At 44.3% G+C, this 26,577-nt stretch overlaps 4 protein-coding genes, 2 long non-coding RNA genes and 1 other non-coding gene across 12 annotated transcripts, besides 2 other annotated features; 3 read left to right on the top strand and 4 right to left on the bottom strand.

Moving 5' to 3' along the window:
* The first annotated feature begins 86 nt into the window (after nucleotides 1–86).
* On the top strand, nucleotides 87–3,970 carry Ada2b (transcriptional Adaptor 2b). 3 transcript variants are annotated; one of them, NM_001275438.1, is made up of 4 exons: nucleotides 87–292; nucleotides 996–1,871; nucleotides 2,350–2,499; nucleotides 2,567–3,970. In NM_001275438.1, the coding sequence occupies exons 1-4, from the start codon at nucleotides 179–181 to the stop codon at nucleotides 2,681–2,683; spliced, it is 1,257 nt and encodes a 418-aa protein (NP_001262367.1). In that variant the 5' UTR covers nucleotides 87–178; the 3' UTR covers nucleotides 2,684–3,970. The 3 variants fall into 3 exon arrangements, with proteins under 3 accessions (NP_001262367.1, NP_001027151.1, NP_649773.1); NM_001031980.2 differs by having other exon boundaries at nucleotides 2,420–2,499; nucleotides 2,567–3,488; NM_141516.3 differs by having other exon boundaries at nucleotides 2,567–3,488.
* Nucleotides 604–679: a mobile genetic element.
* PolI (DNA polymerase iota) lies at nucleotides 3,213–7,095 on the bottom strand. Of its 3 annotated transcripts, none has more exons than NM_001300298.1 (3): nucleotides 6,678–6,746; nucleotides 5,380–6,351; nucleotides 3,213–5,315 (listed from the first exon to the last, which is right to left on the bottom strand). In NM_001300298.1, exons 2-3 carry the CDS (start codon nucleotides 6,334–6,336, stop codon nucleotides 4,059–4,061), a joined length of 2,214 nt encoding a protein of 737 aa, NP_001287227.1. In that variant the 5' UTR covers nucleotides 6,337–6,351; nucleotides 6,678–6,746; the 3' UTR covers nucleotides 3,213–4,058. The 3 variants fall into 3 exon arrangements, with proteins under 3 accessions (NP_001287227.1, NP_731214.1, NP_649772.1); NM_169207.2 differs by lacking the exon at nucleotides 6,678–6,746 and adding an exon at nucleotides 7,040–7,095 and having other exon boundaries at nucleotides 3,800–5,315; NM_141515.3 differs by lacking the exon at nucleotides 6,678–6,746 and adding an exon at nucleotides 6,956–7,089 and having other exon boundaries at nucleotides 3,800–5,315.
* asRNA:CR45549 (antisense RNA:CR45549) lies at nucleotides 6,640–7,374 on the top strand. The gene is made up of 2 exons (NR_125110.1): nucleotides 6,640–6,912; nucleotides 7,028–7,374.
* Nucleotides 7,375–7,613: 239 nt separating this feature from the next.
* Nucleotides 7,614–7,725: a mobile genetic element.
* Nucleotides 7,726–8,423: 698 nt separating this feature from the next.
* On the top strand, nucleotides 8,424–15,323 carry lncRNA:CR45551 (long non-coding RNA:CR45551). Its single transcript, NR_125108.1, has one exon. It is a non-coding gene; the product is annotated as a long non-coding RNA:CR45551 (long non-coding RNA).
* Nucleotides 11,154–12,594, bottom strand: lncRNA:CR45550 (long non-coding RNA:CR45550). Its single transcript, NR_125109.1, has 2 exons — nucleotides 11,882–12,594; nucleotides 11,154–11,689 (listed from the first exon to the last, which is right to left on the bottom strand). It is a non-coding gene; the product is annotated as a long non-coding RNA:CR45550 (long non-coding RNA).
* Nucleotides 15,324–18,413: 3,090 nt separating the features above from the next.
* CG18249 (uncharacterized protein) lies at nucleotides 18,414–20,456 on the bottom strand. 2 transcript variants are annotated; one of them, NM_001170078.2, is made up of 2 exons: nucleotides 18,743–20,456; nucleotides 18,414–18,682 (listed from the first exon to the last, which is right to left on the bottom strand). In NM_001170078.2, the coding sequence occupies exons 1-2, from the start codon at nucleotides 20,402–20,404 to the stop codon at nucleotides 18,665–18,667; spliced, it is 1,680 nt and encodes a 559-aa protein (NP_001163549.1). In that variant the 5' UTR covers nucleotides 20,405–20,456; the 3' UTR covers nucleotides 18,414–18,664. The 2 variants fall into 2 exon arrangements, with proteins under 2 accessions (NP_001163549.1, NP_649771.1); NM_141514.3 differs by having other exon boundaries at nucleotides 18,435–20,456.
* Nucleotides 20,457–20,867: 411 nt separating this feature from the next.
* On the bottom strand, nucleotides 20,868–22,645 carry CG7800 (uncharacterized protein). The gene has a single exon (NM_141513.3). It carries the CDS (start codon nucleotides 22,539–22,541, stop codon nucleotides 20,940–20,942), a length of 1,602 nt encoding a protein of 533 aa, NP_649770.1. The 5' UTR covers nucleotides 22,542–22,645; the 3' UTR covers nucleotides 20,868–20,939.
* Between the last annotated feature and the right edge of the window lie 3,932 nt (nucleotides 22,646–26,577).

Below are 26,577 nucleotides of genomic sequence, written 5' to 3'. Positions count from 1 at the left end.
CTTTAAGACTAGCTATATAGGCGGCACTGTTCCGATGAACTGGTTCGGTTCGTTGGCCGTACATATAAGAATTCTCAGTAGAGCAATATGGCGTTGACTTCGCGTCTGGTCACATTACTGGCATAGGTTTTTTTCGCACAACTCATAATTGTCGTGAAAATCCAGGTTTTGGCCCAAAATGACCACAATCGCGGATTTATTCACAAAGTATAATTGCACAAATTGCCAGGATGATATTCAGGGCATTCGAGTGCACTGCGCGGAGTGCGAAAACTTCGATTTGTGTCTGCAAGTAAGTAACTCACACATACACGCCGTCGAGCGACGCACGTATACATGTTGCAGTAGGGTGGTTCGCTCTTTTTGAGGTTCTAGATACTTGTATATAGATTTGTAAATAATAAAAATCAGTTATTTTAACAAAATATTCTTGAATCACCCTCTTTGGATGGTCAAACTAATGGCCATATGGCCTCAATCCTCTAAATTAACGTCACCCAGATCTTGACAAGAAAAATATTTGCTTTAACTTTTTGTTAATTTAAAGGAAATTTGTTTATTGATTTTGGTAAATAGGTAGACTATCGTAGTTAATTTAATTAAAAATTACTTCCTTACGAATTAGCAGTGTCATTTTTATTTAGTTAAATGCCATAAATTAAAAAGAAAAAAATGTCAAAATAAGTGTCTGAATCTTGTATTAAAAAAAGGCCTGACAAAGCGTAAATTTAGGGAATATGAAATATGTTTCTGTTTTAATTTCCTAATCAAATTATTTTTATCGAGGAACTATTTACACGTTTTCTTTGTCAACATAATCGACCCACCCTGTTACACCCACACTCGTACAATCTAGAGATGCGTCGCCAATTTGGAACCAAAAACTGACTCATCTAGACATTCAAATAATACATACACACAACCGGCAATTTCACCATATTGATTAAAAAACAGCTGACTCTGTATTTATATTGTATTGTTTATTTTTTGCGCAGTGCTTTGCCGCAGGTGCGGAGATCGGCGCCCATCAAAACAACCACTCCTACCAGTTCATGGACACCGGCACTTCCATATTGAGTGTATTTCGTGGAAAGGGGGCGTGGACGGCACGAGAGGAAATCCGCCTGTTGGATGCAATCGAGCAGTACGGCTTTGGAAACTGGGAGGACATTAGCAAGCACATTGAGACGAAGTCAGCGGAGGATGCCAAAGAGGAGTACGTGAATAAGTTTGTAAATGGCACGATTGGAAGGGCCACTTGGACGCCGGCCCAGAGCCAGAGACCCCGCCTTATCGATCACACTGGAGACGACGACGCTGGTCCTCTGGGCACCAATGCTCTCTCTACCTTGCCTCCACTGGAAATCAACTCCGATGAGGCCATGCAGCTGGGCTACATGCCCAACAGGGACAGCTTTGAGCGGGAGTACGATCCCACGGCAGAGCAACTGATCTCGAACATCTCATTAAGCTCCGAGGATACGGAGGTGGATGTGATGCTTAAGCTGGCCCACGTTGACATATACACCCGCCGACTCAGAGAGCGTGCTCGCAGGAAACGGATGGTCAGGGACTATCAATTAGTATCAAATTTCTTCCGAAACAGAAATTACGCTCAGCAACAAGGACTCACCAAGGAGCAGCGCGAGTTTCGGGACAGATTTCGGGTCTACGCCCAGTTCTACACGTGTAACGAGTATGAGCGGCTATTGGGATCACTGGAGCGCGAAAAGGAACTGCGCATTCGACAGTCAGAGCTGTACCGATACCGGTATAATGGCCTGACCAAAATCGCGGAATGCACACATTTCGAGCAGCACGCCGCAACAGCGACGCACCGCTCTACAGGACCATATGGCCATGGCAAGACCGTAAGTTTAAGGCTCCGCAACAGGGGTGCCGAAATCGAACTAACCATTAAATATTTTATTTGGTCTTGAAAATCCGAACTTTTTGGAACTTTGTTATTTTTTTTTTTATTATTAAAATCCAAACATTACCTTTTCTTTCGATTGTTTCACAAAAATTAAAAGAGGTGTTAGGTGACCGGAACCGGTAGCTTTATAATTTTATCAACAATGAGTAGATTAACTTAAATTGAAAGAAAACAAATGATTTAAGTTGAATGTATAGATAAAAGTTTGGATAAATCGATTTGGAATACTTAATACAGAATATTAAATGGTCAAATTGGCTAGTTTCGATTTCATTCCCCTTGGAGTAAGCTTTTCCCACTGAGAATGCATGACGAGTTGAATATCGTGTGTTCTGCCTTGCTTTAACCGTCGTCCTTACCTGAACTGACCCAACTCTTACAATCGCTTTTCCGTCTTGTCTCACGATATTCAGCTCCACTGCATAATAAACGCGCCAAACAACGAGCGTTCGAATGGTTCTATAAGACAATGTTTAACCACAGGACCACACGCATACCTCCAATGGAAGTCATCGGCCGCCAAGCTCTTCCTTGCACTCCCCACAACCGAATCTCAGAAAGGTGTAAGTATTTTGGCAAAAAATTGCAATTACCTTAGAACTTGAATAATTCGGTTTTTCGTTTATTTAGCGAAATGTCAAGCGGCGGCGAGGCAAGTTCAAATTCAATCGCACCAAGAAACACGCTCCACATCGCCGACCCGACCTGCTCCGGCGCATTATTGCCCAGCAAAAACTACTTGGATAGCTGTCGGGGATCGTCGGCAGCTACGATGCTGCAGACGACGGGAATGGTAATGGGGGTAACAGTGGACTCGGGAGCGACGACGGGAGTGACTTCCACGGCTACGACGATGGCGAATCTGCCAACGAACTCGGCGAAGGGAAGCCAACAACATCTGCAGCCGCTGCAGCAGCATCCTCAGCTCCTGCAAAGCGGCAACCAGCACAAAATGCAAAACGAGGCCGCCGGCGGAGGCAGTGATCAGGTGCCCAGCATGAGCCTGAAATTGCGCACCCAGCTGGAGGAACTAAAACATCTGCCACAGCCGCCGGGCAGTGAACTGCTCAGTCACAACGAGCTGGATCTGTGCAAGAAGCATAATATTACGCCCACCACCTACCTCTCGGTTAAGACTGTCTGCTTGAGCGGAGCACCATCGTTGGGTAGTCCTATGGAGACTTCGCTGCGCAAGTTCTTTATCAAGTGCGGCTGGCTGAGCCACTGAACATCTTCCAACTTCCCGCTCCCCTTCGATTAAGAGCCACATGCATTTCCAAGGACTTCACTTTATTTTTGTATTAGTTAGAATAGGTTAAAGACATTTTTATACTGTTCAACTGTCGTTGGCATTTTCATCAAGGTAAAAACTACAAAACTGAAAATCAATTTACTTGTATCAAGTCAAGCTCAATTACAATAAGTGTTGTTCCTTTGTGTGAGATGTCGGGATTCAGATATTGTGTATTAACTAAGCTTAAGTAGGGGACCCAACCAATTGAATATGTATGATATGAATTGTAAATGAAGTAATAAATGTAATAGTGAATGTACAACAAGGACGCGACTTGTTTCTCGGATCTCACAGCTGGGAGACCGCTTTGGACTGAATGCCGCTAGGATATGTAAGAAGTAAGGTATTGAGTAAGCCTCTGATAGCGATAATACCGCGTTGAGTATTTATATTCGTATATTATTTCTTATGGTAGCTAGTTTTCTAGGCAAGATTCTGAACAATGCATTTGAACGTAATTCATTAAAGCCCATGAGAGCATGATAATCAATGTACTAGGCTGAGGAATGGAAAACAATGCTGGAAAAAATATATAAATATCTAATATGTTAACACATATGGAATGTTTTATAAATTAGCGAAGATTAAAACTTGTTAAATGAAAATGCGGTTATCTAATGACATTCTTCGGTATTATAAACTTAACAAAATCACTCATTCAGTTCAAGAAACCCACTAGTTATTTATCCTAGCTTATGTTCGTCCAATGCGGCACCCTAAAGCATGCACTCTGTAACCGTATACCTACAAAAATATATCATATATTTAAACAAATTTATTCTCTTTACCATTATAACTAAAAACGATGTGATGCTCGGATACACTGCATCACTTATTCCGGAGAAAGTAGCGATACAAAGTGTTCTTTTGTCCGCTGGCGGTTGTGGCAGTTGCTGGGGCTCCACTGGCGATAGCTGCGCTTGTAGCGGCACCGGTCCCATTCGTTTGCTCAACAGCCGCCACCAGGGAGCTGCGCCACGATGCGATCAACTCCGTCTGCAGCTCCACGGGTAGCTCTTTGAACACCTCGGCATCCACACCCGCTGGACAAACTATATTCGTTAGGGCATCACACGTGGCCGTACTACTACTGCTGGTGACCACCGCTGTCGTGGTGGGTGAGGGAAATGGCAAGGTTGTTGTGCTGGGTGCGCTCATGGCTATGGAGTCGTCCATGGGAGAAGGAAGCGGCGAGGATGCCGTAGAACTAGCATTTGAGCTCAAGCGACTGGCAGTGCGCGTCGTAACAAAGCGTAGACTGCCGTCGATCCGTTGCAGCAACGTGTTTGGTGGCTGGACGGTGCGGAAGCGAGGCGCAGGCGCGGACGTAGAGGTAGAAGGCGTGGTGCTCATGGGAAAGTCTTTCTCGCTATCCCGCGAGTTGAGGCGCAGATCACAGACACGCAGTTTGCTGGGCGAAGCTACTTCGGCGGCGGAATCTCCCACATCCGCCGCCAAGCGGCTGCGCTTAGAAACAAGTAATCGGCCAATGCGACTCTTTTTCGGCGAGGGTTCCACCTCAGTCTCAGAGAAGTCGCTGAAATCCGAATTGGTGGCCGCTGATTCGGAACCATTATCAAGTAGCATGGGCACAGGTGATGCAGTAGTGGCTCTTCTCCTATAGAACTGATCGCTGGGTTTGAATGTTGTTGGCGAGGAGCGGAAGGCGCACTCGTCTGATGTGGGACTCTCCGCTGTGGGACTTGTGAGACTCGTATTTGTCAGTGAGGTGATAGACTGCACCTCCAGATCCGCCTTTTTGATCAGGAAATTAGCAATTGATGAGGAGCCAACCTTGCGCTCCTGGAACTTGGAGAATGCGAGGCCTAGTAGAGTGATGTTGAAGGGCTTGCTCATATCAACAATTCGCTCAAAAAGTCGCATCACAATCTTGAGGAGTTTATCCTGGGCGCCATCCGCCAGTTGTACCTTGCTCACACCAGTTTCTCCTGGACACATGGAGGTCTTAAAAAGGGAGGGTAGAATGTTGGCCTGTTTGGTCTCACGGTGGCTGCTCTTCTTTTGCGAGTCGAACTTGCGCAACACGACCTTGATGGCAATGGGAACGCGTCCATCCTCTGCAACCTGGGGAATCAAAATGTGTTCGTAAGTTGGCTGTTACTGAACTTATAGATGACTGTCAACTTACTTGCTCCACCAGCCGCTTGAGCAGCATGCGAAACCTTTCCTCCACATCGGTACGCACGGATATTGGCTTACAGGCATCTTCCATTCCAATGGTCTTGGGTTTTCCGCTGGGACGGACTAAGCTCGTGTCACGGCCAAAGGCCAGATCTCGCAGTCGGGTGGCAGTTTCAAATCCAAATTTCTTCCGCATTACGTCCATGTCGCACTGCTGCAGCTGCTCGACGGATGACATACCCGCCTCCAGGAGAAGGCACTGCGTCTTCTGCCCAATCCCAGTGACTCGCTTTAGGTCGCCCAGTTCCCGCATGAACTGCTCTGCATAGGTGGAAACAAGAACGGTCTGCTGATTTGGCTCATGACTACTGCCGACTAGCTTGGCCAGTAGCTTGTTATAGGCGATTCCAGCGCAGCAGGTAATTCCCAGCCGGAGCTTGAGCTCCTCCCTGATTTCCTGGGCGATCCGAGTGCCGATGGCCAGCCGCTGGGCACAGCCACAATCGCAATTTGACAAGGGAGTACCATCCGCCGGATACGTATGACCCACCGGTGGTCTCAACAGGGCCTCAGCAACGTGAGCCTGTCGCAGTTCTACAAGTGCAGTCACATCCATAAAGTTCTCATCGAAGCCTAGCTTCTCCACTAGGGGAGTGTAGTTAAGCAGGAGGTCAAAGATTCTTTGCGACATCTGCCGATAAGGGGCGAGGTCTTCTCCATTGACAAGAACCAAATCGGGACAGATGCGCTGTGCCTCTGCAATAAGCATCAATTTTGTCACTCCTTTGGCCCGCGCCACATAGTTGCAGGTGACCACGATGTTCTTCTGCTGAATGCCCAGGGCCTTCGACCGCAACGTTGGATCCCGAATCTCCTCCACCTGAGCGTAGAAGTAGTCCATGTCCAGGTGGATAATGGTGCGCTGATGCGCCTCGCTCTTACCGAGTACGCTAGCGAAGTCCATAACGGTTCTAAGCGCCTGAAATTGCGAAAGTTCATTAAATAGGATTCATAGAATTGGTCATAATACGGTAATGGGCTAGGGGATACCCTGTAAATAATTGGCCAACATAAATATCCTTTGTACCATTCTGCAATTAAGATTTTAAAGTGTACAGATATAGATAAATATACCAATACTTTTTACAAAACTGTAACTGACAAAATGTAACGGTTAAATAGGAGACGAATACTAAGATTAGTCCAGCAAACCCTCATTTTTACAGGGTATTCTGATGCAAGTTAGGTGGCTGGCGGTGAAACAAAAGAGAGAGAGAGAGAGCATGTGGATGTGAAATTTGTTACTTTGCTGCTGCCACTGTTGCTCCCCGTTTCTTCTTCTTCCACTGGCGCCGCCGACTTTCTAATCAAACATTGCGAAAAACATTCGAGCCAAGCGCAAACGCGCACACACACAACCCAGGAATGAGTGCCGGCTAAACAATTACAACGAACCACAACAAAATATTGCACATAGTTGTCTGTTTGGCGATGACGCATTAGTTTGTGGTCAAAAAAACGACGAATTTCGTACGCCACGGTAAGCCTAACCCTTTCTTGGTTTATCGCTCCCCTTAACTTACCGGTGTATCTAAATAAGACGATTTAAAGACGAAATGCACGGAACTGCAGTAAAATATTACTTTTAATTTTAGGTTTATATTTACCTTGAAATATAGAGATGGGAACACAACGATGACAATGTTGGAATCGATAAGCAATTGGCGGAAATCAAGATGGCAACTCTCAATATATTAGAGATTATGGCTGGCAGCCCCGGACTCGTGTAAAATATTAGGATGGCAACACCCAACATGTGTAGAAGTCTGTTTGGCAACTCAACAAAAGAGACCATTTCCGCAAAAGTACGTTATTTTCAAATTGCCATCAAGGTAATGAATAGATTTGGACAATACATTTGAAAAACGTTTATTTTCATGTAATATTTTTTTATTAAAATGGATACATTTATGAATATAGACTCATATAGCAATATAGCAATGAAATACAATACTGGGTAATATAATTACCTTTTCACGTTTTGTCCAAATTTAAAATTGTGTTTTTTCTAACTTTTATGCTTGGAAGTGTTTTTATATGATTGAAAACCCGAACGTTTTAGGTATACATATATATGATAGACGTATATTGTAAAAGGGCATGCTATATTCATTGAAAAATATGTCACAGGTCCAAGGAGATGTTTCCGACCATATAAAGTATATAAAGTGTGGGTCAGAATCGGGAACTATAAAAGCTAGAAGGTTAAGATTAGGCATTTAGATGTTATTTGTTGCAACGGCCATTCTAACGCCCACAAACCGCCCAGAACTGTCACGCCCACACTTTTGAATGTTAGGATTTTTAAGATTTTACTTTTTTTTTGCCCATAAACATGCGCAGGCATTAAAACTATGACAGTCGATGATGTCGAATATACCGTTCACTATTGTTTGGAAATATTCCTTTAATGAAAATTCACCATTTTTTCATATAATATTGAAAGTCCATATAAGTTAAATATAATCTAAAATATTACATTTCTACACTTGGTTTTTCATGAAAGAAATCACTTCGAAAAAATTAGGAAAATTGTCAAGCTAGCATTTTTAAGTCTAAAATTTCTAAAATTTCACAATAATGTTGAAAAATGGGCAACAATTGACCATGAGAAATTATTAAAATTACATTACTTTAAACAATTCAAGAGTATTGTTTTAAAATAAGGTACACATGTTCAAAGTGGTTTTTTACGCTACGCAAATATATCTGGAGTATCTTGTTTATTAGATAAGTGTGCTAATTAAAACACAAATTAAGCAAATTTTGATCACTGTTACAGTGCTGAGTGTTTGATTGTTAACATTCTAAAGCATTCGTAATCATCGGTCGACTGCATCAATAAAATCATGTCAGTTTAAAAATGATTTGAATATGAAACAGGAATGTACGTAGTACATGCTTAGAAGCCAGTCGGTTTCTATTTTAGGGATATAAAAAGGTGGAACATATAGCAGAGTGCAACACAATCTACTACGATAAAGTTCTTCGCTATCTGCGCTCTTTTGATCCTCGCCCTGGCATCCGTCCAAGGTGATCCCAAGCTCAGATATCCCGGAGTTAAAAGTAATAAAGGACCTATTCAATAAAATAAAGTGCATTATTCAGATTCAGTAAAAATCAGTCGAAATGAGATTCTTTGCGGTCTGCTCTTTTTTACTCCTGACAGTGGTCGTCGGAATGGCGAATCCAAAGCCTTTAACCCCGAAGACGATAAAAGTTGTCCAGTGAACTGGCTGTTTAAATTATAGCTTATAGTCTTAGAAGTTGAATTTACTTAATGCCAATTAGCACCGACAACAACGTTTGTTAACCTGTTTTGATTAATATGCATTGTCATCAACATTCTGCTTAATATAATAATTGAGCCAGTTGTGTTAAAATAATTTCGAAATGGGAAACAGAAATTACGAATACTGGCCTTAGTATGAAGTTTCAGTCTTAAGAATAAGGTTAGAGTGTATAAAATAATAACGAATCCCTTTCAATTTCTGGTGCAACATGTGAAAGTTTTAATCATTTAATGTTGCCTAATAAGAGCAATTAGCAACTTTGAAATCTCAACATCGCATGTCAGCGCAATTGTGGTCATTACGATAATTTAACGAGTGCCCAGCCGTGATTTTTAATGATATTCATGAGTTTTATATTGGCGTAGTCTTCAGCAAGATAAAGGCGCGTAACAAAAAAGAGGGAAAATAATATAATAAAATAAAAGCACCACCCCAGGTGGGTGGGTCTTCAATGGAGAAGGGGGATTTGGGGCGTGGACTTGGCGGTGTGGTCACGCGCTTTCATGCCCGCCAAGAATGTGGGGCAGCTCGGCTTTGTGGTACGAGTATTGCCTGTGGTGTTGTATGAAATGCGCTCGGAATTTGCCAGCAGCAGAACTGAACAAAAAATAAGAAAAATATATATGTATGTATATCGGACAGACCTTGTTGTCCACTCCTCCTAACTCCATCCACCTCCTTCCTCCTGGCAGATCCCTGCCTCGTCCTGCGCCTGTGATAATCGCCCCGCTGGCTGCCTGACAGGCAAACAATGCTGTGAATTTGATTAAAATCAGCCAGCGTGTGCGTCTCCACTTGGCCGCTCCTCGAGCTCCTCCAGTTCTTTTCGTCCGGCTCGGACTTGTGTCGTTATTGGAGCACTAGCAGCCACATGTAGCAGTATTAAGACCGACCCATGACCATCTCGTTTGTTGCCCCACCTGGCTGCAGGCGGTGCTGCGGTGGTTTCACTAATTGCGAATCGCCAAATTTGGCCTGGGAAAGTCGCCCCTCACCCTGGATATATGGATACTTTCTAATAGCTCAGACTGAATTTGGATTGCAATGCATAACCATCATTAGTGGGCTGGGAAGATGGGGCAGTCTGGGGGCAGGAAAATGCATTTCTTTATGCGCTGCTGTGGCTGCTAATGAGCTACAGCAGCCTGGGCGACAATTGGGCCGCTTTTCCTGCACTTTTTCATTGAGAAAAACAGCAGGCTAGAAGGAAGTTAAATATTTAACATTAATTTCAAAAATCATTAAAATTGTAAATGAAGCGCGCTTGAGTCTAAAACGAGTGAAGAAAAGTTTCACTTCGTTTGGTTATAAAGTAGTTTAAGGAATTTTATATTCTGTTTTGGCTGTGTGCAGTGCCAGTTTTTTTTTTTCTCTGGCATCTTGTGCATTTCAAATGAGGCTAAAAGCTAATTAGATGCCAGGAATCAGGCCCACACCCCGCAGCGAAATCCATCGTCCTTTCCTTCAGTTTCGTTGGTGCGCTAAATTTTTCCCCTGGACTGCACACAGGAGGCTCTTCAGATGAATGGTCGGGTGGTGGGGTTTCCTTCTGGACAGAGCCAAGAGTCTCCACCAGGATCATCCACACGGCGAAGCGAAACGGATGTTCTCGCGCAGCGTTGGCTCCGGTCCTGATTTCCCACCCACCCAGTTCATCCGCTTTCCCACACCCACCCAGTCAGGTCATTGTGAATCTCGCTTTTTCCTGCCAGGATGGGTGTGTGTAAATGTATGTGTGTGTGTGAGCGAGATGGCGAGGGGGCAGCAAAATGTTAATAAATCTTATTTTTATCATTTGGCTATAAATACTGAATTTTTAGCTCCGGCCATGCTCAATTTATGGCCATTATTTATGTCGGAAAAGCGAAAACCTCAAACATGTTGCCACACTTTTTGCCCCCTGCCTCCACCGCCGCTTCAGGATCCTTTTTGGCCTGCATTGTGCATCCATTTTATTTGCCGTTTTGGCCAAGAGAAAGAAATATACACAAGCCATATTATTGCAATTTTCCAGTTGCTCCGCCCACGCCGCAGTTTCAAGGAAGCGCAGGCGAGCGAAAGGCAAGAAACCAAACCAAACCGAATGAAATATGAAAAATTGCATTACACCTTAATAAACACCTCACCTGGCGAGCAACTCGGCAGAGTGGGAGTGGGCTTGGAGCTGCTCGAGCTGCATCTGACGGCCTGGTATGGGGCTATATACATATCTCCCCAATCGCGAGCGTAGCTCCAGCTTTTGCAGCTGTGTGCGCTCCAAAGTTTGGCCATAATGAAGATTGTCTGCGGCTTAAGTGGACGCACGTTGCTCAGCCGCTGGATAGCTGGGCACTACACAGATGGATGGCAAGACAGGCACAGTTGATGGACACTAAGAAAAATTGCCAATTCGTGATTTAAACAGATAAAAATCATGAAAATATAATATAATACAATTTATGGAAATATTTGAAGCAGTTAAAGCTTAGTATTCTATCTTCCAAGTTGCTGTGTGAAAAAAAAAACACTTAAAAGTTGGGTTTTATATTTTTTTCCATGTGTATTGAATCTGTACTTCGATGGCCATGGGAAGCAGGTCCTTTCCCCAATCGACGAAGGGAACCCCGAGGGGCAAGGCTGCGATCGCGATCACTTAGGCGCTCATCTGGCATAAAATTGTTAGAAACGCCCCGTGTGTGTGCGCCCCTGGGTAAATTGCCTCCTTCTCCATGATCCTCCTCGATTTCTGGCCATAACGTTTTTGCCATTAAATTAATAAATTAATGCGATCGTGCAACAGTCGATCATGTGGCGGCCAGTTGCCAGTTGCCAGTTGCCAGTTAACATTTCCCCCGCCGCCTGCCTGTCCATTCTTCGATATCCATTTGGCTTGTCAGAATTTCCAAAATCTCAATACAACAGCTCATTCGTCGGTAATCACAAATTTCTGAGCTCTTCTCCTAAGCCAACAGTGTTTCCAAAAGCCTTAAAATGTATAGAAATTGAAAAGACTTATAATGAAATAATTTAAAAAAAAATGTTAAAGTGTTATATGATTTAATGGAGTTCCAAAAAACATACAACCCAGACATATTTGGAGCTTATGTATACATATATTTTAAAGATTTCTTAGACTTATAAAAAGTTTTTTTTTTTTTTTCAAAAGTAGCATACCACTGTGCTGGCAAATGTTCCTGTGCCTCGAGTTTGATTCTCCAAACTGGCGTTGCACACTGCACCCTCGGATTCTGTGGTCGTGATCGAAAAAGTGGGTGTTGCTAAGTGTTTTTTGGGGGCCTGAATGTTGGATGCTGGATACTTGATGCTGGATGCTGGATGGTGGATGCAGCAGACGCAATGGCTGGAGAACCAGTCTGCCATTTTACAGCGCGGCATCATTAACAACTGCAACTGCAACGTGGCGGGGCGTGGTGGGGAAATAATTGCATGGACGGAACTCGAGGCCGTTCCCTGGTTGCAAGTTGCAAGTTGCTGGTTGCCAGTTGCTCCATCGCGGATCGCTGTGTTGCTCTGTTAATTTTACAGCCATGTCTGATATTGCTAAATGGCTGTGAGTGGATTCGTTTAAGCACCAATTTTATTACCAACAAGCATCACGTTGCATCTCTCTCTCCGCTTTTGGCGCAGTTTCGGTCCAATGGGGCATGCCTCTCGGTTGGGGCTCCTTCGCTGGCTTAAACCGACTCCTTCCGTGGCCGCTGCAAGTGAAGAGATCCAATCAGGTTGCGCCTTTTTGCTTCAGTTGCTGGCTGGAGCAAAAACCGAAAGCAACAGAAATAAGTAAGGAACAACCTCCACTTGTGGCCACTATGAGCTGGCAGTTGTTATTGCAGTTGTTATGGTTTTGGTTCGCTGTTTTTTCCGCTGCATATTTTGCATTTGGTTGGAGACTGGGCGAAAAAAAAAAACCAACAAAATAAGCTCCAACCAGAGAGGAAGAAACAAATACGCCCCTGCAGCTGCCATTAATCGTTAATCACTGTGGCATTGCACTCAAATTATATATTTATTATAAGCGAAACAAATTTCTCATTTTGAATGCTACTTAAGGGACTTCAGTGATTGCATGTGATAAGAAACATCTAATTTTTTTGACTAAAACGTTATTAAGAATTAAATCTGAAATAAAATTGATATGAGTGCTAAGATGAATATCTTAAACACTTTGTTTGATTTGATGTTTCGAATGAACAAGTAACTAGGTTCTTTAATTTATTCAGAATTAGTATGTCACCTGATAAGCGTTACTTACAATCAGTATGGGTCAAGTGTTGTATAAACTATAGCTGATGCTACAACTGAGATATGTCAGCAGCTGGACTTAATATTGTAGATAGATCTTGAGTGTCTTGAGTGTTCGGCAGGTATTTGTCGCGTCTTGTCAATCGTCGGCTCACATTACACTTGATTGCTGATTGGCTTTCGTTTGCGGGTTCAGCTGAATTCCCCGTTTGATCCCCTTTATGGGTTAACTAACTTACTCGTTGGAGAAACAAATTACGGCTCATTGTGCGCCAGGGATCAGAGATCAGGTTACGTTGGGAAACGGGGATTCCTCCGGCCAGGACAATGGACCACCCGGCTGGGCTTTGTTTCTGCTGCCTGGGCTTTGGATATATATTTTTTAAAGCCAGTCACGTGCCATCGACGACGACACTTTTGACATATCCGGCGGACCACACGCGCCGCTGCCAACCCTGTACCATATATACTCTGGCTAAGTGGAGACCCCATCCTCTCCAGATCCTGCGGGCAAGTGTCAGGCTAAAAATTAGCGCATCACGTGCGCCTTCGGGGCCGCAAATGTCCTTCGAGCTGCCAGCGTTATCCTTATCGGCAGCGCTATCGATTTCGTTTAATATGTTAATCTGTGCCAAGGCGAGTGGTGGTGTCCCCACCCCATGTCCTAACCTTGGACCTCCCGCTCCTGCATCGCAAGCCACTGCATTGTTATCTGCTAGCCTGTTCATTAGCAGAGGGTATCATTAAAAAGTAGAGAAGAAAATCTCAGCATTTTCGGAGTATTTTTCCAATGCAGCTATCGGAGGCTTCTTTGCGTTTTTATTGAGCAGGCATAAAAATTATTTGTCCTGATCCGATTGGAGTCCATCCACTTAATGGCCAACGAAACGAGCAGCCGGAGAGCATCGAATAAAAATCAACGGTAAAGGCTTTAAACGGCCATAAGAACTGCGTCCACTTATCGCTGGACGAGATGGAGACGGTTTATCTGTGGAGCAGGAGCTAATTACTCCCCTGGATTGGCCTTTCTCCGCCACATTTCTCCGCATCTCTATCGGTTTTATGCCCGCGTTAATTACCTGCCCGGAGATTTCTCACCGCTTACACTTTATTTTTATGGCATTTCCCGGTAAGAGCCGCGTGAAAAGTTCTCCGCACTCGATCGAAATGACTGTGTAACCTTTGACCTTTTTTTAATGCTCTCCATTCTCACAGTAGGTGATTCACGATGCCCATGTCCTCGCCAAAGGCTTGGGAATTCCTCCAAGGATTAGGGGTGGAAATCCTGAAAGTTTATCCGGCGAGGGGAAATTATGATGCCAGTTGAAATCTTATAGAGATTTATGATCTTTTAATGCTTGCGGTGAGTACATAGTTGTTGGACAAATCCCCCCGGTTCAATAAAGTCGACTGTATTTTTCTAAAAATAAACAGATAGAAATGCTAATAGTTAATTTAGTACGATATATATTTATATTTCTTATTAAAATCTTATAATATTTGGCATATTTTCCATGCCTCGTTTTTTTGCCCTTATTTTTTACACTGTTCCAGTCATTCATCTATGAATTGATTGCTCATTTATAAGGCGTCTCCCCTCCAAGCGATGGGCTGTCAAGGGAAATGCAGGAAAACTGCTCGGATGGGCATATTGTGGCAGTCAGTTAGGCAATTTCCCATACGCACACGCCCGTCACAACGGCCACACCCAGGAGCAGCAGAAGTAGCATCACCATCAACTCCACCACCACCACCGCCACCACCCAGTAGTGTCCTTCGGGCTGCAGTTGCCACCACCCAAATCCAGTTACAATTGCAGCATCCAAGGAGCTGCGGCCGAGGCTAACTGAGGGCTAAGCGGATATTCATTACACGAACCGCACGCCGGCACGCGTTACCGCTTTGGACGCTTTAGCACCCTCTTGTCCTTGCCGCGAGTCCTTGCTCCCAGGTCCTTGGACGAGCTTACACTTTACATATGTCACGGATATCCCCGTGGGAGGGTTTTGCGCCGTTTGACTTTTGAGCGGAGTCAGGCCGCTGATCCTGTTTGCTGTAAATAATGCGATTAACGGCATCACGCAGGCCAGCTCTTGATCCTGATTTCGTTGTGTTTGGCGGCGGGGGTGCGTTGGGCCAGCTCCTTGTTAATGAGCCACCGAAGGAACTGCGCTCCAGCGAGAGTTTCCCGGATTAGTGCTACAAATTCGCGCCTAAGCATGGTGTGAAATATGAAAACGTACACTGTGAGAAATTATATCTCTAATCCATCGATTAATGACTATTAAATAAAACAACAAATAACAATAAGCTTCGTATTCATATTCTAACAACGAAGCCACACAATCAAATTTCGAATATGTCTTTATTAACTTGTTTTAAAAAACAAAACACCTTGAAATTTCCTTATTTATAAGTGGTTATTTTTAGTGCATATTTCAACTCATTCCGTTTGGGGGAAAATGAAAAATTATTGCTTTGGTTTCATTTTCGACTGAATTTGGGGTATGGGTTCGTCATTGTCTATCGCCATTAAAGTGTCTTTAGTGCTCCACGACGTATGCCATTCACTGGCTTGGAAGTAATTTTTATTAACTCTGCCAAAAGTGCACAAAATAATCGCATTAACGCCGATCCAGCCCCACACCCCCTAGTTAGCCACGTGTGAGCTGGCTAACCGGCTGAATGACTAACTGAGTGACTGACTGGATGACTGGATGACTGCATGACTGAATGGCCGGATGACTGGTGGACTGGCTGACTGGCTGACTGGCTGGCTGGATGACAGACTGACTGCCAGGTCGCAGTGTCATTGTCGTGCTGTGGCTCAAAAGGTTGGGAAACGCCGGCGGTTGGCATCTGGAGATTTTCCTTGCACTTTTGTCTTTGGGCGTGTCGCCGCCAAAAGGCGTTTTGCCATTTTTGGAAAATCTCATTTTCCAGCCAGGCGCAGTCGGGTCGAGAGCCAAGTGTGCGAAAATTTGATAAACGCCGACCCCCAAAAGGCGCATGATTTATGGATCGGCATCGACAACAGCAAACGGCAAATGGCATCGGTGTGCAGGAAGAACCAGCCCGAATCTCGACCCAATCCAATCCAATCCAATTCACAGACCATAGCCCGTAACCCATAACCTGGCTCTAAGTCGAAATCAGAACGGGGCGAAGGATGGTGGGGGTGTGGCCGCGGTTTGGCAGCATAAAGTGCTAAAAAACGCTCAATAAAACCACACATAAAAATTGACTAAATACAAAACATGACAGACGGCGTGCGAGTATTAATAATAATGCGTTCGGCCGACGGCCCAGTACGCTTTTGGCCTTCTCTTTTTATTTATTTTTTTTTTTTATATCCTTTAGTTGCTGCTGCTGCCTCCGTTGTTTATAAAGTGCAAAAAACGTTGTACTCTTTTTCACATTCACATTCGATAAAAATCGCATGATCATAAATTTACACTTTGCACAGCCTCCGCGGCAACGCCCACCCCGAAAAAAAGGGGGAGAATTTCGAATGCACATCGATAGGGGGTGGCGGGGTGGTGCATGCTCGTCGAGGGGGCGGTGGCGTGCGGAGAGGAGTGGGAGGGACAGGGATATACACGCAATGGCAGGGAGAATCTGGCGGCCCATGGGACGCATGAACGATTGGTAAATTGTTGTGGTCAGGATTGGCCTGGCTCGATTCGGAATCGTGAATCGGTTCGCATTGCCTTCTCAGGGGTCCTCCACGTTATGGTTTGTGGCAATTGCAATCAGTAGGTTCCTAGGGTTCGAGAAGGTATCGAATAGTTGCTACCGTAGAGGGAACAAAAGCGAGGATCGAAGGTTGAAGCTGGTGGAACGAAAAAAAAACAGTTTACAAAAAAGATCCAATTTTAGATCATTGAAATGAAATTGACACATGTTTTTTTATAAAAGTCAACTGACGTATGGCTATTAGCAGCTATGTCCATTGTAATTCGTAACAATATAAATAATTTTACACATCTGTGAGTATTTGTTGATTGTATTCGGATGATTCCAGCATACCCTGGCTCACACCCTTTCGAAAACGAGAGAATTGAGGGATAAAAATGCATTTATTGCCTTTCGATTTTTTACAAATCGTTGAAATATTTTTCACAGAAAAGCCGCGTGCGCTTTACATTTCAAATGCGAAATTTTTGGGCGTGTGTGGGCGTTTGCTGCCACGCCCACTTAGCGCGCGGTGTGAAGTTATTTAATTGCCAAGCGATTTGTGCGCGTTTCGCGGGCGATTTGTGACGCGTTTTCGTTCGCATTCAATCGATGATGCTCTATCGCCCCCTCTCTTTCTTTCTTGCCCCATCTCGCTGTCTCTCTCGCACAGCTTCTGTCTGTCTCTCTCCGCCTCTTTGCCTGCCTTATCGCCTTGACCAAATCTACTGCTGGCGCATAATTAATGAGCTGCACATAATTTGCATATTTCTAATTTAATCAAACTGATTTGATTCGCATGCCCAGTAATAACAAGAACAACAATAACAAGTATCCAAAATGCAACAATAACATCGAGAACAACAACAAGAACAACAACAACAACGTGGTGCCTTTGTGTGATGCATGTGCATGTCGCTGCAACATTATAAATAAATCAAAATACAATTTCTCAGAAATTGCGATGCCCTATCAAAAGCCAGCGAGGAGAGTACCCCCAAACATAAACACGGGCAAAATTTCCACCCGAAACATGTTGATACGTACATATGTGTATGTAGATAGCCCCAATCCTTGCGTTGGTGGGGGGGGGGGGGTGGCGTAGCAAGTCGGGGCTATAATGCCTGCATATAAACAAAGTAAGTATGTAGGCTTGTGGCAAGGTCTACGCAAATGCAAACGCCACATATCCACGGCCTCGAAGCAAACATGCAAGATGTGCCAGCAAAGGAAGGCGGAAAATTCGATGTTCAACCAGGTCTAGCCACTCACTACTCCACTCCACTTCCCCTTCTTGACCAACTTCCAGGCAGAGTACTAACTAGTCTTGGGCCAACAGCAGCCCCACAGCCAGAGAGCACTCCACATGTCCTCCTGTGCATGCCGTGCAATTATTTTGAATTAAATTCGTATTTTGTCCGAATCTTGTAAGTGCATCTTGTTCGCTTGGACCGGTGAGCTCTTCTCTGCACTGAGAGAAATGCTCTCAGTTCGCTATTTGTGTGTCACATTATTTTTAAAGTAATGCCCATATATTACTTCGCATCTCTACCTTTTCGGAGCTCTGGTTTGTAAACTGTTGCTATCCTTTCGCTGCTAAAATGTTATATTCAAAATATATAGCGCATTACTAAATGATACGATAATGACCATACCCTTGAACATAGTGAAAAATACAATACTTTAATCAGCGATGGGAAAATATATGATTAGTGATTAGCCTGATTACAGGTTTATAAGCTTTCATTTATCATTTTTTTAATACCTATGTAAATTTTCTTATCGGTCAAGTAGGTCTAGAAACCAAAAGAGCGATTTATTATTTAAATTTTCATCTATTGCTATCACATTTTTTGTATTGGCAACTTATATCTAACTTCGGCACGCTCCCCTCAAGTGATAAGTACAGGGTAGCAGATGATAGCTGCAAACAAGTAGGTAAGCAACAGCAAAGACTAGCGCTATATTGACATCCAATTGGCGCTTATTTGGCTTACGGAACAGCTTGGCTACATCTCACGTCTATTCACTGGAGCTTTGCTGTTTTGAGAAACGGAGAAAGGATAAGCGAGTAAGCCAAAGTGTCGACCAGGCTCATACTTCGGAGTCCTGCTCGTCGAGGCGACGGCCACTGTTCCTGGTCGTTGAAGTGTTTTGCCCAAGGGTACGAGATCTCCTCCAATGGCGAAACCTTCGCAGACAGCCCTCTTCCTCAAGGATGTGGTAGAGATTCATCAGCAGAATAATCATCACCACCAGGAGCGTAACAAATGCAAGGATATCTCTAAGAGTCCAGTAGGGGTGTATGCCAGTCACTCCCGGCGGATCCATCTTCTGAGCCTCCGCTTGGCCTTCATTCGGTGGCCAATCGATGTCCACTCGGCTACTCTTGTTTAGGACACGGTTTTGGGGCCTCGCCTGCAGATGAACTCCTCTATCGGTGAAGTAGAGAAACATCTTGCGGTATAAGCCGGATGACCAGGGGTTGTCATGAAGCCCCAGCTCTGAGAGATCTGGGTGCTCTTCATGGAGCTTCTGGTAGTTAATGGTATTCAGGCGGTTGCCCTCCACGTACAGGCCCTTCAGAACCGACAGGCTTCTGAGTATCGCGACATCGAGGGTTAGCATCAGATTGTGAGACAAATCCAAATAGCTGAGACGCGATGAGAGGATTGGCGACTCCGGAGGCAAGCGAACCAACTGATTGTTCGCCAAATTCAGAAACTTCAAACTGGGCAAAATCAACAGCTCCTGGGTGCCGGAAGCATCCAATCCGCTTCCATGCTGGGGCAATGCTTCGATCCTATTTTTGGACAGATCCAGCCTTTGCAGATTCCACATTCCCCTGAGAAGGGCGGCCGTATCATTTCCATTCAACAAATTACCATGCAAATCCATCTCAATCACAGAGCTCTTGTTTCCCACTTGCAGATGATTCAGCTCATTGTTCCCCGCCTGCAGTTTGATAAAGCCTCCGTTGATGACTAAACTGCTAAGACTACTCCCCTCCAGAACTAAATTCTGCACATTGGTAAGGTTTAGCGTCATCACCTCCAATTCAGCAGCATGTCCCAAGTCGAGCAGTCGAAGATTGGGTAGAGAGCCTAGTACATCTGGCATTAAAATTCTCAATGGGTTGCCATTGAGTAACAGGGTTTGTAGCTTCTTATTTTTAGCAAAGATGTTTTGTGGCAAAGTTGTGAGCTCATTCCTGCTTAAGTCCAGATGGACTAGCTCCATCAGAGGATCAAGTGTGCTAGACAGGATTTCAGCTATCGCATTCCCTTGCAGACCCAGTAATCTTAGTTTGGATAAGCCCTGGAAGGCGGCTACGTGAACCGTGTGGATGAAGTTCTGACTTAGCTGCAGGATCTCCAAACGAGGCACTGCATTAAAGATCTGATCCCGGAGGACGCCAAGACTAGTGCCCTGCATCTGCAGGGAGGTTAGATTTTCCACTGGCCTCAGACTCTCCTTGCTAATGTGGTAGGTGGCACAGTTGCGGATAACCAAGGTGCGAAGACCAGGTGTAAGTTGCAGAACCAGCCATGTGATCGATTGCCGGCTGCAGTTTCTCAAGTGCAATTCCCGGAGCTGAAGAGCCGGAGTCGCAGAGTATGCCACTGGCCGATCACTTAAGCTGCAGAAGGAATCCGGGCAACTGGCACTGAGATTAAAGCGTCCGGAGGCATCGTACACGGCAAGTGCATCGCTTACCGTTAAGCCGCAAATACCGAGTAAAATGTACTTGTAAAAATGCATGTTATTCCGTATCACTTTGCTCGCGCTTTGTTCGACTGCAAATATTGCACTAGCCCCGATCGAAGCGGCAACAGCATCATGTTCTTATCATCTGGATTTGTGGACCAGCGGGTGGAGCTTTACTCACTGCTGATAGTGGGTAATTTAAATACCCATGGGAGCTTTGCCGAGAGCAACAAAGTAAAGCTTTCGCCTCGTTCAGTTAGTTGATAAGGCAATTCAGAATCAATTCCGTCATATTTCAGATACATATACTGAGATGTTTCAACCTACGTTTACAAACCATTGGGGAAATGCTTGTGTTCAAAATAGATGTGGCCCTGGAAAATAAAATGTAATAATTGATGTTTAAATTTGATGCATTTCAATTATTCGTTATAGTAGTATATATTGTATATATATATCATTCAGCATGTAGGCACATCCAAATGAGTAGCCGGTTATTTAAATGTGCATGGTAGGAAAAACTCAAGAGATTCTTTATTATTATTTAAGGAAAAGTTTAAATATATACATGTTAAGTAGAATGATTATATTACAGGATAATTTCATCATCAGATTCGTTTGAAAACATTTCGATTATGGCAGGTACCGATGATGATTGCGTGAACTGGTTTCTTCCTCTCAAACGAATGAGTTTCACGATTAGAAAAGAGTTTACGAACAAGGAAACAATCAGGGAAACTAGCATCAGTACGTTCCATACATTCCATTGATAAGTGTCGTTGCTTAAAGGATTAACTTTGGTATCTATGGTTTGGTTTGTGTCGGCGCTTATACTCGTAGGAAAATCTCTGGCATCTGGTATGCACGGCTTACAAGTTGGAGTCGTGTTGTTTGATTGACTGTATTGCGTTTTCTCTAAGACGTTTACTCCAATTTCATTGAAGAACTTTGTAATATTTTTATAGCCCTTAGGCTGGAATTTATTATCGTACAGAGCAACCTCTTTCAGACTTGGATGAGGTTTCCAGGGTGTAAGTTCAAAATTGTTAATATAATTTCCCTCCAAATGCAAACTTTGAAGATTGAAAGCTTCGTCAATGCCAACCTTTGCGGGAGCATATATTCTATTGTACGAAGCGTCCAAATGAGTAAGCCTTTCCCATGGAATTGGCGAATCGAAGTGCAGACGCGTCAGGCGATTTGCCGATAGGTTCATATACATAAGATTGGGAAGTATGAAGAGCTCGCTCGTATTGTCGCTTCCGGCGGCTGCGTATATCCCTATGATATTCTCGGATAGATCCAGTCGTTGCAGTCGCCACATGCCCGTTAGAAGTTTGGGAATATCGGTAGCGGTCAGTAAATTGCTATGCAAATCCAGTTCGATAACAGAGCTTTTGTCGGGTAATTTAATCTCGGTTATATGGTTTTTCCTCGCCTGGAGTTTATGGACACTGCCCAAAATGTCCAGGCGCTGCACACCGCTGTTGTCGAGGATCAAGGTATGTGCACCGGGCAATGAAAGATCCGGCAGCGGTCCACAGTTGCTCATGTCCAAAAGGCGTAGGTTACTTAGAGATTTTAGAGACGTAGGCGCTATCCATGTCAAGGGATTCCCATTGAGTAGCAGCATCTCTAGCTTGGGAACGCCTGTAAAAATGTTTTCGTGAAGAGTTTCGATTCTATTGCCACTTAGGTCGAGATGCAGAAGTTCTGGTAGGTTTTGAAATACATCCCATGGCAAACCTTGAATACCATTCCCCGGCAGAGACAGCAGCCAGAGCTGAGCTAGGCCTTTAAAGCATTCATTGGATAGTCTCGTTATGTTGTTCCCCCCCAGCATAAGGATCTTCATGTTTGGCCACTTCGAGAAGTGTTCGTCGTGCAGCCCCAAAAGATTTCCACGTCGCAATTGAAGGCTTGTTAGGTACGGCAGTTGATTCAGGTCGTTCATGGTGAAGTCCGGACTGTCGCAGTTCTCCAGCTCCAGGGTGCGCAGATTGGGCATAAGTTTGAGTACCTTCTTTTCGCAGGAGTCCATGTGGAACTCGGTTAGTTTGGTAGCCTTCTTATCGCTAAACGTCCGGCTCCGACCAAGTAAATGGCAATAGGAATCATTGCAGTAGTCCTCCAAGTCTGGGCGGCCTAAAGCGGATACACTTGCAAGCAGGGCGATGATTATTAGGTACATAGTTGCTTTTCATAACAACTACAACTACTATAACTTTTGAAACCTAACCGCGTTTACAATCTGTTGATATATAGGTAGTACCTGTACTTGCTAAAGATGGAACGAGTCAGCTGTTCGCCCGTATCTATTCATATCGATTACGCAGAAGACACATTAGAAGATCGATTAGATTATCGATTATCGCCGGGCTGTTGAATTTTAAATTAGATTAAACATTTTCTAGTGATTTTAAAATATTTGTTTGTTCCTTTAAAACATTTTTAACCATTCACTATGCTTTTCAATATTGTTACCGGTGGCTAGCTGAATATTTCTATATATATTCTTAAGGAACACCCAACTTATGAGTTTATAAAAAGTGACATAATTAAAACTTCTTAATAAACTTTATGGGACAATTATTTGATGAAAATGTGAAGCCTCTGTGTCTACAGTATTATCTTTCAATACCCAGTGAATACGCCAAATGCCAGGAACATCTTCGCTTATCGGGGACAACAGACCAACATGTTCCACATAAAAAGAAGTTTCTTAGCTTCGCAAATAAAAGATAGCCAAGGGGGGGTGAGATCCTTTAATTCCCTGCATAATTCCAAGTCAGACAAGCGTTAAAAACATTTCATTATAACGCTACACAATCGGAATATTTAATGATTTAATCGGCCAAACGAATCGGGGACAACACCTAAGAAAGGACGAGGAGTCTCGATAAACTGCTTCAAATTCACAGATTTTAAATTTCAAATCGCTGCCACACGGCACAAAACAAGCGAACATGTAAAAAGCAGCCAGGTTCTGGCCAAGATCTGAGCCCCATACCCATACCCATAGCCATACCTCAACCATACCATTCCATTCCATTCTCAACGTTGGCTCGATATAATGGCGCGAGTTTCATGTTTACAGAAAAGATTATGCAGCCCCAAACAAGCGAGGGAAAAGCAGCAAGAACCAAAAGATACAAACGTGCAGAGGTTGCAGGCAACGCGGGATTTGCAGACCTTTGGATGCAACCTGAACACCGAGAACTGAAACTGGAGTTCTAATTAAACAATTCGTAGAATTTCGCGTTAATTGCGAGAAAACGACTTGAACGTGCTCGGCGGATTGGCCAAGGCTCTGGGACTCCGTTCCTCCCCCAATCTCCTTTTGGTTTCCACCATCACTCCACTCCACTTACTCCTCCTTTCCCATTCCCCATTTTAGGTGACACGTTCTGGGAAAGTAATACTGGCAAAGCTACACCCAAAAAAGAGTGTTTTTTTTGCAAATTTAGGATCAAGCTTAAGCCTACGGAGTACGGAGGACACCATTGTAAACTATTTAAAAATAATACTAATACTTATTAACTTAATTATATTTCCCGTAGGTATTAGAAGGTGTATCTTCGATTCCCAAATGAACTACTGTTTGGTTTTGTGTTTTTTTTTCTGAGTGCTGTGGGAAAGCTTTGCACTCCGTCTAGATCTGGTGTCATTTCACATGTGTGCCTTCATTTGACGAGGATGAGCTCTGTTATTAACACGCCTACCGGCATTACCCCTTGGAAGCCTCCTCACCAAAATGGCACAATGCTCTGGACTTTTTACACATGTGAGAAGGCTGGCCAACTTGGAGAGAAAACTCAATTCAAATTATCGCCAAACAAGATCGACAGATGTTCAACGGGCACAACAACAGAAATGCCGAGGTGACGGGGACTGGGATGCGGAAGGGACTAAGGGGCCAAGGGAGCTGGAAGATGAAGGGAGGTCAATGAGGTGCACCGACCGATCGGCCAGATCGATCTTCCTGCAGTCAAAGAAAAAAAAATAAAAAAGAATGCAGAGCATAAAGCCCGAAGCCAGAGTCAAAAGCAGTCGCACGTCTCGCTGAGCAAATAACGCCCCAAAATGAAATAACACAAGGCAGAGAACTAAACCCTTTAATCTAAACCACTTTGGGCCATGGCAGTGCAGATCCCGATCCCGATCCCTCGAGCCGATCCGATCAACAACGCCACGCATATTTCGCATAACCCAGGCACACCTTTTCACCAAAGTCCCAAGTCCAGCCGAAAATGCCACGCAGAGGAGTAGGGGATAGCCCCGAAAAATGAGAATATAAAACAGAAATCGAATCGAACAACAAAGAACATACAGACGAGAGGTATAGTGGTATTGTAAATCCATAGGAAGAGGCACTCCGTTGCGAAGGGCAGAGTGGTTAGGAGCCATGCTACCGTCATCATCATCGCCAGCACTCCATTCTTCTGGTCGATCATCCGCACTCGTCATCGTGCCCGTCATCGTGTCCACATCCCAGGGTTCGGGTTCTTATCGCGGCCGATTAATCTGCCATCACTGTCGCTGATAAGGCCGCCAAATGGACGACCCTCCAGACCAGACCGCAGCTCCTCGCAGCCTGAATCCTCTTCAGAACCGTGGCTGAGCCCAGCCACGAAACCCACCATAAGCCACAGCCGCATCATTGTTAGCCCAGTGCGCAGTGGCAGCCAACACTCATGTTTAAATTATGATGGCTTCTAGCTTGCGCCCCATCCCCCGACCGACCATCCGTCAAATCGAATGTGGGCATATGGGTTACCCTACCCGCCCTGCTCCTCCGATCGTGTCAGAAGTCATGCTGCTGACATGGCTGACGACCCATTGACAAATGCACTGATTGAGGACTCGATCTTCCAGCCGATGAACAATTGCCAATGGCTCGCCAAGAAGTTCAGCAAATGGTAAAGGGTGCATTCGAAGAAATACTCTGGTCTGCCAGGGTGGATCATAGATTAAATCTTAAGTGGTACACAAATGCGAAAATACAACTATTAAAGCAGTTTTGAACAGTGTTCACACATTTACTTCACCGTCAAATGTAAGTATAAGTATTAGTTTGAAACTGATAATATTTATCTTATTTAGAAAAGATCAGTACATCAGTACAACCAGAAAAGTATTTTCATTAACCTGACACATATTTGAGTAAGTTAAAAAGATTTTGTGTTGGCACGGATTAAACTACTTATGATTTAATCATTATTATTATTCAGAATGTAAATGAAAACAGATTATCGCAAGCAAAGCACTGAATAGTAGAGTTAATTGTAAAGTTGGGGAGGATAGAGGAGAGCTATCTGCAATATCTAATCGGCGCCATCTACACGGGTTCATCCTGGCGTATGCGTAATGCGCGTTTGTCACTGGCAGCTGATGATGATGTTGATGATCTGTCCTTCGTTTTTCCCCCGCAAACACGAACACGAACAAAAACCTCTGAATCCGATTCGACTGAGTTTCGCTTTATTTAAACACAATCGCTGATGCATAATTAATTAAAAGGCTTTTCAATGTGATTTTTTCCACCGTGAATGTTTTGTTTACTTTTTGCTCGCTGTCTTCTTTTGACAACACGCCCCAAAAACGGTGGCCGCTTGTTGGTTGGCTGATTCCGATGCCGATTCGAAATCTGGGATCTGGTTCTGGTTATTCAGTCGCCGGGTTGTGGGCCCTTATCTTGTAAATTGAATTATGAAATCGTCAACTTGAAACCGAACTGAATGCAACCGAAAGCCCACGGAGGCTGCTCCTTTTCGTCCATGAATGCCGGGGAATCAGTTAAGGGAGCATGACGACGACGACAACTACAACTACGACGACGGGTAGCAGCTGCCCAATGACCAACCATCCAACCAAGCAACCATCCAGCTATCCAACCAACTCCCCGTCCTCGTCCTGTGCGAGTGAGTGAGCAAACAAAACGGGCATTTAACATAATCATATCATATCGTAGTAGGCATCACATCGCTGCCGAGCTGGAACCACTTAAGTTGGGCCAGGACGATGACGACGATGAGGATGAGCATGATTCGGACCATTTGCATATGTCTTTTGGCCCATTGCCACGCCCCCTGTGGCTTGTTTGCTCGGCAGCAGGAATGAGCAGCATTTAGAAGCTATCTGCCTTTCATTGCTTTATTTGCCCGTGCTGGCCTGCTTTTGACTTCTCCGCTGGAAGGCGCTAATCTGACCATCCTGTCCAAGTTTTT

Source organism: Drosophila melanogaster, chromosome 3R (genome assembly GCF_000001215.4).
Source record: "Drosophila melanogaster chromosome 3R".
Taxonomy (NCBI): Eukaryota; Metazoa; Arthropoda; class Insecta; order Diptera; family Drosophilidae; genus Drosophila; species Drosophila melanogaster.
Note: the sequence above shows the minus strand (reverse complement) of the source record. Positions and strands in the feature narration are given on the sequence as shown.